At 37.4% G+C, this 13239-nt stretch overlaps 1 protein-coding gene across 5 annotated transcripts in view; it reads right to left on the bottom strand.

The window, feature by feature from the left end:
* Positions 1-13239, bottom strand: part of RTTN (rotatin) — a 217094-nt gene that overhangs the window by 147059 nt on the left and 56796 nt on the right. For 4 of the 5 annotated variants that reach the window (XM_032152076.2, XM_058438269.1, XM_058438270.1 and 1 more), the window contains 4 exons: positions 7509-7634; positions 6871-6987; positions 5806-5942; positions 2527-2698 (listed from right to left, as the gene is read on the bottom strand). In XM_032152076.2, coding sequence (XP_032007967.1) covers positions 2527-2698; positions 5806-5942; positions 6871-6987; positions 7509-7634 — 552 coding nt within the window. Of the gene's footprint in view, positions 1-2526; positions 2699-5805; positions 5943-6384; positions 6412-6870; positions 6988-7508; positions 7635-13239 lie in introns of those variants that run through there. The other variant, XM_032152078.2, reaches the window with a different exon arrangement.

Below are 13239 nucleotides of genomic sequence, written 5' to 3'. Positions count from 1 at the left end.
AAAAAAAAAAAAAAAGAAAAGAAAATGTGGTACATATACACCATAGAGTACCATGCAGCCTTAAAAAAGGACGAGGTCATGTCTTTTGAGGGAACATGGATGAAGCCGGAGGCCATTATCCTTAGCAAAATAATGCAGGAAGAGAAAACCAAATACTGCATGTTCTCACTTATAAGCAGGAGCTAAATGATGAAAACACAAGGACACAAAGAGGGGAACGACGGACACTGGGGCCTACCTGAGGGTGGGGGGTAGGAGGCGGGAGAGGATCTGAAAAATAACTATTGGGTACTAGGCTTACTACCAGGATGATGAAATAATCTGTACAACAAACCCCCATGACACGAGTTTATCTATATAACAAACCTGCACAGGTACCCCTGAACCTGAAATAAAAGTTTAAAATAAATACGTAAATAAATAAAATTTGCAACAATGATGCAGTAGGTCAAGAAGGAACTTAAGATCTAAAATAAAGAGTCATCATGTCAAATAAGTCTTTTTTTTTTTTTTTTTTTTGAGACAGGGTCTCACTCTGGTCACCCAGGCTGGAGTAAAGTGGTGCAATCTCAGCTCACTGCAGACTCCACTTCCTGAGCTCAGGTAATTCTCCTACCTCAGCCTCCCAAGTTGCTGGGACTACAGGCATGCACCACCAAGCCCAGCTAATTTTTTTGTATTTTTAGTAGAGACAGGGTTTCAACATATTGCCTAGGCTGGGCTCAAGTGGTCCACCCATCTCAGCCTCCCATAGTGCTGGGATTACAGTCATGAGCCACTGTGCCCGGCCCCTCTCTTCTTAATATACATTTTTGCTAGGAAGTTACTTATAACCCATTAATCCATTAGCAACCTTACAAAGGTAACAGAAAACAACCAGGTTCCCTAACATCTTTACAGGTAGTACCAGGCTAACCTGAGAAAAGTGACCCAGACCTGTGACTCAAGATTTCCCTGTTGCTCCCAGAAACCACCAGCTGGTATTCCCATGAACCTCTCCATTCTTTTTTTTTTTTTTTTTTTTTTTGTGGCGCAATCTCGGCTCACTGCAAGCTCTGTCTCCTGGGTTCACGCCATTCTCCTGCCTCAGCCTCTCCGAGTAGCTGGGACTACAGGCGCCCGCCACCACGCCCGGCTAATTTTTTTGTATTTTTAGTAGAGACAGGGTTTCACCGTGGTCTCGATCTCCTGACCTCGTGATCCACCTGCCTCGGCCTCCCAAAGTGCTGGGATTACAAGCGTGAGCCACCGCGCCCGGCCTAACCTCTCCATTCTTTCTCTTAGAAGACCCCACAGCAAACAGTACTCTGGGACTTGCTGTCCAGCACCCCTTCAAAGCTACCCCCCAGACAAGTCCCTTACTGTCACTTCATGCTAGAACAGAATCTGAGGTGGCAAAACCAGCATGAGGAAAAAGGGACAAGAAAATAACAAAGATGAAGCTCCTTTCTCCCACTCACTGCTATCTATCTTCCAGTCCTAACATGGACTCACAGAAGACGTGTTAGAATGCCCCCTCCCCGCCTTCCTCCATACATCAGGGCACAGGAGTGACTACCAATGGCTTAGTACTCAGGGAAGTCCCAACCAGACCTGGTATGTGGCCAGTGGAAGACTCTCCAATCCTCCTGCCAGCACTGTCATACAGCCCTGAACATTCAGTTTAGAAGAACATAATGTGTTTCCCCATTAAAAAGCAAACAAATAAACAAAAAAACCGACTGTATCACATGTGGCTCTACCATACTACTACAGGCCTTGGCAAGTTAGTCTAAAATAAAACAGACTGCAAACTTGAGTGAAATGAGAAGGTACAAAACACAGGAATGAACCCATGAAAACAGTGGACTAGTGGACAGCTTTCTTTATAGAATTCTCCATTAGTCCAGCATGCTATAGGTACAGTCCTAGCTAAAGACAGGAAAATGTATTTACAGCCGCTGCCCATTGCTCCCATTACCATCTGAGCTCCACCTCCTGTCAGATCAGTGGCAGCATTCGATTCTCATAGGAGTGCAAACCGTATTGTGAACTAGGTGTGTGAGGGATCTCGGTTGTCTGCTCCTTAAGAGAATTTAACTAATGTCTAATGATCTGTCACTGTCTCCCATTACCCCCACATGGGACTGTCTAGTTGCAGGAAAACAAGTTCAGAGCTCCCACTGATTCTACATTATGGTGAGTTGTACAATTATTTCATTATATATTACAATGTAATAACAATAGAAATAAAGTACACAATAAATATAATGCACTTGAATCATCCCAAAACAATACTCCTGCCCCGATCCATGCAAAGATTGTTCTGTGAAACTGGTCCCTAGTGCCAAAAAGGTTGGGACCACTGCAATAAATCAACGTATCTAGAAGCCAGATAAAGCCAGAACACAATTTCAAACCAGCCCTGAATCCCCATAATTCTCTCCCTCCCCAGGACATACACAAACTGAAGAATGTCACATAAAATACATGATATAAAAATGTATCAAATTACCACACAGTAATAAACTCAAAATTTATAGTCACCTTAATAACCAGCTCTCTTCTGTCATCCAGTTTGAGTTCGATAGGTTTCTTCACAATGAATAAATTAGTAACTCTGGAGAGAACTCTGGCGTCTATTAGAGGACGCTTTGTATCAGCCCCTTCTTCACTGGTAAGATGGAATGCTAAAAGCTTTAATGCTAGTGAACGGACCCTAAGAACACAAAGTACTTAAGTCGAACTTCATGATATACAAATGTCTATTTTAAAAGGGCTTGTAATCACAAGTAATTATATATCAACAAAGTAGAATAAGTAGTCACAATTATACTGCCATTACTAGTAATAATTTACTTTTTCTACTAAAAAATCCTTGATATATAATTATAATGATTTATTCAATATAATAGTTATAAAATAAACATCAGAAACAAAAAATAGTAACTACAAATGAGACAGACTCACTGAGATTAAATATCAGTAAACTTCAGTAAGTACATCTGCGAATTAAATCTATAACTCCTGTCTTCAAATCTAGTGAACTATTCCCAACCATAAAAAGTATCACAGACCGCTGACCACGGTCCAAACGTTAAGTTGAACCCACAGGAGAGTAATGACGCTCATAACGGAAGTGTGGTAACACTACAATGTATCAAAATCTTCTTATGTCAGGGGCCAAACAGATTCCTGTCAAATATGAAAATACAAATACTTTTTCCTTATCTGGAAGGGATTAGGAATAAGGTCAGCTGAGTGGGGAGGTGGGAGACTTTTCAAGAAAAGAGTAAATACTATATGCCACTAAACAATGAAATAGAGAAACAGAAAAACCACTGAGTGGACAAAGGTCACTAAGGCGGCAGATATTGAGACAACCATGTATCTGTCACTCCTCTGATAGGTTCTCGAACTACCTGGAAACTGGACAAATTTTAAGCAATAATACAAGTTGCCAGGTTTTAAGAACTACCTATAAGACAACAATTAAAACATGCATCATTAGGGTGGCCCTCTTACTACAGACTAGAGCAGGTTGCCTTCCGTATGTAGGCCTGCCACCTTGAGCCCCTGTATCATAACTTTTATCTGACTTTATGACAATTAATAATAAAGAATAATTGATAATAAGAGCTATCTTCCCGGTTACACACTAAATGCTGAAAGGGCAGGGCCCGTGTCTGTGTTGTGTGCTGCTACGTTCCCACAGCTCATAGACATATAGTAAGACATCCAATAAATACTTCCTGAATCTAACACAAAGTAGATATTTACTGCAATATTGTTGACTGATATCATCTCCAGAGGACTAATAAGTCGGGCAAACTTTCTCCCTCTCCATTTCCTGAGTTACCTCAAGAGAGCTTAGAAAGGCTAAACACCTATCTAATAGTTTTCCTTTGTTCCTTACATTCTGAGCCAATGATATCTGTATTCACATCTGGGGTTGTCAGTTGAGAGACAGGTATAACCCCTAGCAAAGGTGGCTAGAGACGAGATACGTAAAGCATGTATTTATGCATCTTGTTCTCTGGTATATACATTTAGCATATTTTTAGGTTTAGCATAGGATGCCAGAATCCAGTTATTCCTATACATGTATGTAATTCTTTAATAGTTTTGAGTACAGTCATGCACTGCGTAACAATGTTACAGTCAACAGTGGATCACATATACAACAGTGGTCTCATAGGATTATATTACCATATTTTTCTAAATCTTTTCTATGTTTACATACACAAATGCCACTGTGTTACAACTGCCTATGGTATCAGTACAGTAACATGCTGTACAGCTTTGTAGCCTAGAAGCAATAGGCTATAGGATATAGCCTAGGTATGTATGTAGTAAGTTACTTAGGTTTGTGTAAGGTACATTCTATGATGTTCACACAAGGACAAAATCACCTAACAAAGCATTTCTCAGGATGCATCCATGTCATTAAGCAACGCATGACTGTGTATTTATGTATAAGGTACTCTATGAAGTTCTGAGAATATAAAGATTAGCCAACGGACAGGGTTCCTGTCTACATGGAGTTTATGGATGGGTTGGTGGGATGGGGTAGAATTAATACAATAAGGAAAACAAATATGTCATTTGAATTGTTTCAAGTTCTGTATAATAGAGACTTATCTTACCCAAAGAAAGATCTGGCCTGGCCTTGTGCTATGCTCCTGGGGGCGTACTGCCTTAGAATGTCTTTATTAAACTGAGGACCTTGGGCCCCGAAAAGCAAACAAGAAATGACCCCTATTGTGTTAATTCTCCAAACTGGGGGTTTGTTCAAGTAAGGAGTACCACACTAGCATGTTAATTAACAGGGAACAGCCTTTCTGGATGTGTAGAAGACAACCCGAGAACACAAGCACATTAACTCCCTCTGCCCTACTTCTTCCTGTATCACCCATAACATTACTCTCTACAATACAGAGATATTTTAAAGACTCTATAATTTTCCACCTTCCATTCTCTTAACAGTTTAGTTAACTTCCACCTACTTCCTTATTTTTCAGTCCAGAGATCTGTCTATAAATAAGCTGCTGTATTTTCCTGATTAAGGTTTGGGAAACACACATTATCCAGTGTTAAAAGAATGTCTGTCCATTCTTCCTAGCCCTTTCAACCAGCTATTCCTCTTTATCCCTGCTTATCCACCTCGACTCTCAGTATTTTTTTCTTTTTCAGTAAGGGAAAATCTAACCAGTGTTACCTGAAAATAATAATAGAAAAGATTCATGTTGCAATGACAGAGAAGGAAGAAAAACAGTATCATTCTCCTTCTTTTCATTAATTAAAACAATGCTTATATTAATAGCAGTCAAAGAAAGGATACGTTTTCAGTTTCTCAAGTAAGAACACAGCTATATTGGATTAAAATACCTGCATAACTCTGGTATATGAGACAACTGGCCTACTATACTTATGAAAAACTTAATATTCAGAACACATGTTTACAAAAGGATCACTCTGGGAGGCTAACAATTTCTAAAGAGAAGATGGGAATGCACTACAATTTTTACCATCTATTTATCTCCATGGCTCTCCAACTTGCCTGGGCACTACTGAGCAGCACTTAGTAGCAGTCCTATAACATGGGCTGATCTGGCAAGGAATAACTTGGCTGTAAAGTGGATGAAACGTCAGCAAGTACATAAAAGACATTGTATCTGCTTAGTTTCACGCATTAGTTTCCTCTAGTAATGGAGTAACACCCTCCTTAAAAATTCTTTAGTTTTGTTTCAAATTATATATAGTTACTATACTTTCTTAGCATGTTTCCATTAATCTTTGATGTTCACAAGGTTATGTTGTACTCACGATGGCTTCTTCACTAGCAAAAGTCGCAGCATGGACTTTAATCGGGTAGTACACGGAAGAATCTCTTCTGTGTCAGAACTTGCTTTGCTTAGAAGGAGAATGCAGTTACCCAAGGGATCTTCTGTGTCGGCATAGCCCTAATAGATTTGTTTTTAAAGAGAAATTATTGTCTAATTGTATACTAACTTTTCAACTTGAAAATAAGAATTGTATTGTCCTATCAGCAACTCATAAATGTCTTTCAATTCAGTTGAATAAAATAGTTATTTTTTAAAATAACCTCTATGAGCTAAGGAGCCTAAAAAAAACTGTATTTAAAAGAAAATACATATACATACAGGAGAACTTCAGGAAAACATGCCAACCTTCTTGACACTTGCTGATTTTTCTATTTTCTAAGATTCTAATAGTGGCACCTCCCCTCGGTGAAGCACCTCGCAGATCCTCAGCCACCCTAAGAAGATGGAGTGCTCTAAATGCTACACACATGGAAGAGGACCCTGTGAGTCTCAAGGCACAAGGCCTGGGCTCTCTCTTCTAAAAGAGGACTGTGCTTATGATGGCATTTCTGAACTCCACCTTTTCATCCAAAAGAGACAGGAACCTGACTCCTTTAATGTCCAGAGGATTGCTTTAAAAAAAAAAAAAAAAAGCTGTTTCTAGGAGCATGTTAATTAAGGTATCACTCTAATCATACATATGCATGGATAGAATTCATGAGGCAAGTTAGTTATGTAAGGTCTCCTTAAAAAGCACTGTTAGCTCTGCCTAAAAGCCTTTATATAAGGTTGAGTTCTATTTTTCACAGTCAATGCTGTGAATGCACCTCACTTTTTAACCTCCTACCCAGATATATAAAATATATACAGACAAATTAGCTATCCTGGTTTAACTTACTGCCAGAAACAAGACAGCCACCCACTTCCTGTTCACTTATCCCCAGCGCCTTCACAGCTTCTCTTCATTTCTCTCACAACTTGACAGTTTTGCTGTTTGCATGCATTTAAATCAATCACACCCAGCCAAAGATAAATGGTATCATAAAAAGTGAATTTCACAGAATACCTGTAGTATTGGAATGACAGGACAGAGAGATTCAATAAACTTGTTCCAGGTCAGTGCTGTCATCATCAATCGTCCCTGAAGCAGGTATAACAGAATGGCCTTGGCAGCAGTGTTCACCTGCTCAACAACACAGACCCAATAAACCAGTCAAATGAGATGTCCCGCTAGGTCACCTGACACACCTGGAACATTTTATAGCATGTGGAAAGATGCTAAAATTAACATTTCTTTCTTTCAAATGTTCATATTTCCATAGCATCATCTTACATTCTGTTCTGTTTTTCTTCCTTAATATTTCTAATTTTTTACCTTTAATGTACATTGGTCCCTTGAGTAAAAATTTCCCTAACTGAAATAATCTGCTTACTACCTGTACTGTATAGTTCTCTACATCTTAGATGAAAAATGTAAGTAAACTGATCTGAATTTTTTGAAATCAAGTGTGTCCTGTATTTTTATTCCCACATTTTACGTAACATTTATTTTTATTTAAATAACACTTCAACTGAACCAATGCACCAAAGACAGGTTTCTTTTTAGTTTCTCACCGTGCTGTCTAAACTATATTAGAATATCACCTTGATTTAGCTGAGTATCTAAATTACCGTAATATTTTCACTTATTTTTAACGTTCATACCTCACTTTTGGGCTCTTGAATGCCAAATACAGAGATTTCATACAGAACTTTTGGATGAAGTAGAAAATGAATTCCATTGCAAAGTGAAGACACAGGTTTAGTGATATTATGGACACCTAAACATTCCTGTAAAATAATATTAAAAAGTATTTTTAAATTAGCAACACTGATTTTTCCGAAAGATCCATCTTTCTTCTGTTTATAATCCCATTTCTATTTTAGTTTTTACTTCATTGAAACTTTTTTTAACAAGAGAGAATGAAAAAGATTCTCCTGTCTAACAGTTTCTTAGTTTGTAGGAGATACGTATTATATTACTTTCTGCCAACAAGCATAATCATGATAAATTAAGTAAACAAATCGCTGAGACAACCACAATCTCTTAGTTATTCATCATGATAGACACAGAGGACATAAACACAGTAAGAAACTTATCCTAAGGTATTTGCATTTTACTTACAAGGGTTGGGAAAGAAAAATTCAACATGAAAAGACTTCAAAGACTTCAAGTTATGGGAGACATAACTTTATATACTATATATATTTATATTCTATATATATACAATATAAAGAATACATATTTTATATATAATATACCTATTATATATAATTTTATATGCTATATATTTATATTCTATATATGTGATATATATATGATTATATAAAGTTATCATCAATACAGCTATGTACCTAAAATACACTTACTTTGAACCAACACTTAGAGTAACTATCAGGAATTTTTTTCTCAATATGTGATAGAGAATAGTATTTTGTTAGCAGCTATTTAAGGTGAGAGGGAAAAAAAGCTACTTGAAATATTAATGGAATTTAAATACAATATAGAAGGTAAAAATACAATAAATAATAAGTTACATGAATACTACTTTTTGCATTCTGCAAATTTCTACTTCCTATTACCAACAATTCAAAGGTCAAAAAGTTACACACATACACTCATATATGTATTTGCATAGATTATTTTTCTTTCAACTGTTAACTTCATGCCACAGACAGCAACTTCATTCGTATTACAAGCTTTTCAAAGATCTAAAGCCTCAGCCCTAAACAATAGCTGTCACCTACTTCCTTAAGATACTTACCTACCATCTAATCTGTGACTATCCCCTTCTGAAATCAAGATTTACTTCCTAAAATTGTCTTATTTTTCTCCAGCACCTTTATTTTTCTTCACATGATTATTCTAATCACCATATGACATATTCTAATGTGTCTCTGGCCCTGGCTTTCCCCTCTTGATAACAATTCATTTTTCAGCTCTCTTTCTCGCCACAAGTCCTCACAAGAGTTCGCTGTCCTCAGTCAGTACTTCCTCATTTGCCAGGCCCTCTTCAATGCACATCAGCAGGACTTAGGTTCCTACCATTCCACAGGAGCTTCTCGTAGAGGACACTAACAACCTCAGTGATGCCAAATCCAACGTGTGGTTCTCATCTGACTCTTCCTTCGAACCTCTGTCTCCACTTCTGGCTCCCTCTGTTCCCAACTTCTAACTGGTTAGATCCTAGACGGCCTTCTCTTCCCTAGTCTCTCACTAGTTGATCCTATCAAGGCTTGTGGCTTTAATATCATCTCTAAGCTGATGACTGAAAATTTTATAACTAATCTGGGCTCCACACTCCAAAGGTAGTGTGGTGCAATGCTTAAGAATATGGGCTTTGGAGTGAGCCTATCAGGGTTCAAAGCCCAGTTTCACCACTTTTAGTTGAATGACCTTGGACAAATTCAAAGTATCTCCATTTTCAGAAAGAGGTAGTACCTAGCTTACAGAGCTGTTAGGAGGATTCAGTGAGATAATATACTTATAAAAGTACTTGATACATAAAGTAAATGCTCAATAAATGTTAGCTGCTATCATTATTATCAATGAAATTATTAGCATTAGCATTATTATATTTAACAGTCTACTTAACATATGCATTTGATATAAAAAGGCATGTCAAACTTAGGTTCAAAACACAATTCTACCCAATCCACAATTCCATATTTGGGACATCAATCCAACTGCTAAATCCAAAACCTTAAAATTCATCCTTGATCACTCTCTATCTCCTACTCCCATTATCAGCAAGACCAATTAGCTCCACATCCGTAATGCCTCCTAAATTCATTTCCTTCTCTTCATCTCCACTACACCACCACATCTCATCAGGGCTACTACAGTGAAACTGGTCTTCTTGCTTCCATCCTGACCCCCTACAATCCATTCCCCACAATGGGAGAGTGATCTTTTCAGAAAGATCATCAGATCAAGTTAAAATCATTCATAGCATCTCACTGTACTTAGAATACAATTCATAGCTTTATAATGTCTGGCACCTGCCTACTTTTCAGACCCAATCTGGCACCATTTTTCTGTTATCTCATTATACTGCCCTTCTTTTTGTTCGTGAAACACTCAAAGTACATTCTCACCTGAAAAGCAGAGACTTTTCACCTGTTGTTTCCTCTGGCTAGAAATTCTCCCTCCCTCCCTAGCCAGCCTACATAAATTTAGTCCACATTACTAGTCATTCTCTAGTCCTTTATCCTTTCATTGTCTTTACAACACTATTTTCTTTAAAACACTAAATACATAGAATGTATATGCAGTGTTGTAAACTATATATATATATATTCTATACATATAGTGTTATAAAGAAAACTATATATACATATATACACACACACATACACATACGTACTTTTTATGTATTTAAAGAATTTTTTTAAATTATTACATACTTCTCTCTCTGTCCCCTATCAGAAGGTAAGCTCTCTGATAAGGCTCTTTTCTGTACTTTATATCACTACAGTCTAGCATATAGTAAAGTGTCCAGTAAATATTGCTAAATGAATGTTAGATGTAGGTAACATGGAAGTGGTGGCCATTTAATCATCCCTAAATTTAAAAGCTATTTTACCTCTTTACCATACCGTCCTCAAAGTTGAAGTCTTACAATAAAAAGCTAACTTGCCTCTTCAGAAAAAGTAACCTCCACATTACTAGCATGCTCCTACATTTAGGTTAGGTAAAGCTGCAGCAATGCCTTGGAGATTTACCAGAAGACACTGGAATAATATCATCTGACAGACATAGCCAATTAAAGTGAAATGCCTCTACAAATCCTTATATCCAAACCAAGATACTATATCTTTATGACACAGGGGCTAACTACAAGAAATCTCATCATTTGGAGCTTTTGATTTGGATTATTATAACACCCTGATAATAAATACGTATCAATTTTTTAAAACCACATCGCACTATACAGATAATTATCTTTTGTGACCAAAGAAAAATCAACATATTTTGCAAGAACAGTGTCAACTAATATAAATTTCCAAATAGTCAACAAGAAAATAAAACATTAAATGAAAGTTCACATTCTTTTATTTTCTCTCCTTTTACAACTAGGATAATAAGGTGAGTTTTAACAAAAAATATTCTTTCAGTTTAAATTTTGCAACAAAATGTATGACACTTAGTTATAAAAACTATAGTATATTAAAATTTAGAATTTTCAAAATTACTAAAATTCAGTGCATTTTTTTAAAAAACAAATTCGAAACTGACACATACATATTTATTTCTGACATTCCTTTTTTCCTATCATTCTATGACAGGAAAAATTATCTGGATGTTAATTTTTTAGAACTCCTCTAAAGTCCTACTTTAGAGGACTACTACTTTAGAATTCCTACTTGAAATTCATCATATACCAAAATGATCATATACATCAGTAACTCAATTTACACCAAATATTTTCCTATCTGCGAAAATTTTTATTTCCAATAATTATTTAAAATCTGCCTCAAGAAAGATATCAAATCGTATTCCACCATTTTAAATTTAGGGGTATAATAACTATCCCAAATACAGGGATCTTCGTTTCTTGACCTATTTATCTCAATGATACTAACCTGCCCTATAACTGAGGAACCCTTCTCTTTTCACTTGTTCTACCTCTAAAATCATAAATGTAGGTTTCTAATCTTCTTACTCAACTTGAAATATGGTCCTTCTTTGACCTCCAGTCCATAAACCCTTCTACTTTCTTCCCTGTAGTCTTTACAGCCTTTGGTTCTACGGTCTACCATTTCAACTACTCAGCTCACTTGCACCACAGGTGTTCCCTCCTCCCCGACAGCAATGAAATAACCCAACCCTTGATCGATCTCAATGTTCACATTCCCAAAAACCACACCAGCTAGCCAAAGATAAACATGCAAAGCAGAATAGTCTCCCTATTAAGATTATAGACACAATTGACTAAGCTCTTTATGCAGCCCAAAAATGCTACTATTTGATATTATCAAATACCTACTCATGTTAGTCATTTCACACACTCAACATCTCACTTTCAATCTCAAAGAAAATAGACTCAATAGAAGGAGGCTCCTGCAACTTCCTGTTATATCTAAGCCCACCTAACCCCAATTAGCCATCATGTTCAAGGTCCCACTGCCTTCAACTTTCAAAGGCACTAGCTTCTTTTAATTAGCTACTTGCTACCCACTATCTTCAATCTTTCCTCCTCTGATTCTTTTTATTATTTCAACATATACAAATGAAAATATAACACTTCATTACAAACCCCTTCCAAGGTGCGTCACCACTAACTGTCAAATCCCTAAAAGCAAGGCAGAAACAAATATACAACCACCATCTAGAGAATACGAGATCACAAGAAAAAGCTACCCTGCCAAAGAAAACCTGAAAATCAAAATAACAGTATCTGCTAAAATAAACAACATAAGGAAGATTCAACAGCCATAACAAGTGGGAGGATTCTAATACAATAATCTAAACAAGATTATAAAATAAATATGTTTAAAATTTACAACAACACAAAAGAAGAAACTAGAGGACTTGTTCCTGGCCTTGAGCAGCTCTTAGGGAAGTGGTGAGTGCAATAGGCATGGAGCAGCCCACTCTTGCAACGATCCTCTAGGCTCCTAACTATGGGAAACCCCAAGACCTGCACAGACCTTTGAGTTGCAAGGCAGAACTGCCCAATGAGTTGCCAGAGACAGAATCCCAGTCTGCACAGAGCCCAGAGGGTCTGGTGCAGTAATGGCTGCACTGGGGCATGGCCACAGGTGCCTGTTGCGGGAAGTCAGGGACCCTGAACAGAGGGACCGGCTGAAGCCATGGCAGAAGAACGTGGATTGTGAAGATTTCATGGACATTTCTTAGTTCCCCAAATTAATACTTTTATAATTTCTTATGCCTGTCTTTACTGCAATCTCTAAACATAAATTGTGAAGATTTCATGGACACTTATCACTCACCCAATCAATACCCTTGTGATTTCCTATGCATGTCTTTACTTTAATCTCTTAATCCTGTCATCTCGTAAGCCGAGGAGGATGTATGTCACCTCAGGACCCTGTGATAATTGCGTTAACTGCACAAATTGTAGAGCATGTATGTTTGAACAATATGAAATCTGGGCTCCTTGAAAAAAGAACAGAGTAACAGCAATGTTCAGGGAATAAGACAGATAACCTTAAACTCTGACCACCGGTGAGCCGGGTGGAACAGAGCCATATTTCTCTTCTTTCAAAAGCAAATGGGAGAAATATCGCTGAATTCTTTTTCTCAGCAAAGAACATCCCTGAGAAAGAGAATGTGCCCCTGAGGGTGGGTCTCTAAAATGGCCCCCTTGGGTGTGGCTGTCTTGTATGGTCGAGACTGTAGGGATGAAATAAGCCCCAGTCTCCCATAGCG

Source organism: Hylobates moloch, unplaced genomic scaffold, assembly GCF_009828535.3.
Source record: "Hylobates moloch isolate HMO894 unplaced genomic scaffold, HMol_V3 SCAFFOLD_5, whole genome shotgun sequence".
NCBI classification, from domain to species: Eukaryota; Metazoa; Chordata; class Mammalia; order Primates; family Hylobatidae; genus Hylobates; species Hylobates moloch.
The sequence above is the reverse complement of the archived record's forward strand: the minus strand, read 5'-3'. Positions and strand labels throughout refer to the sequence as shown.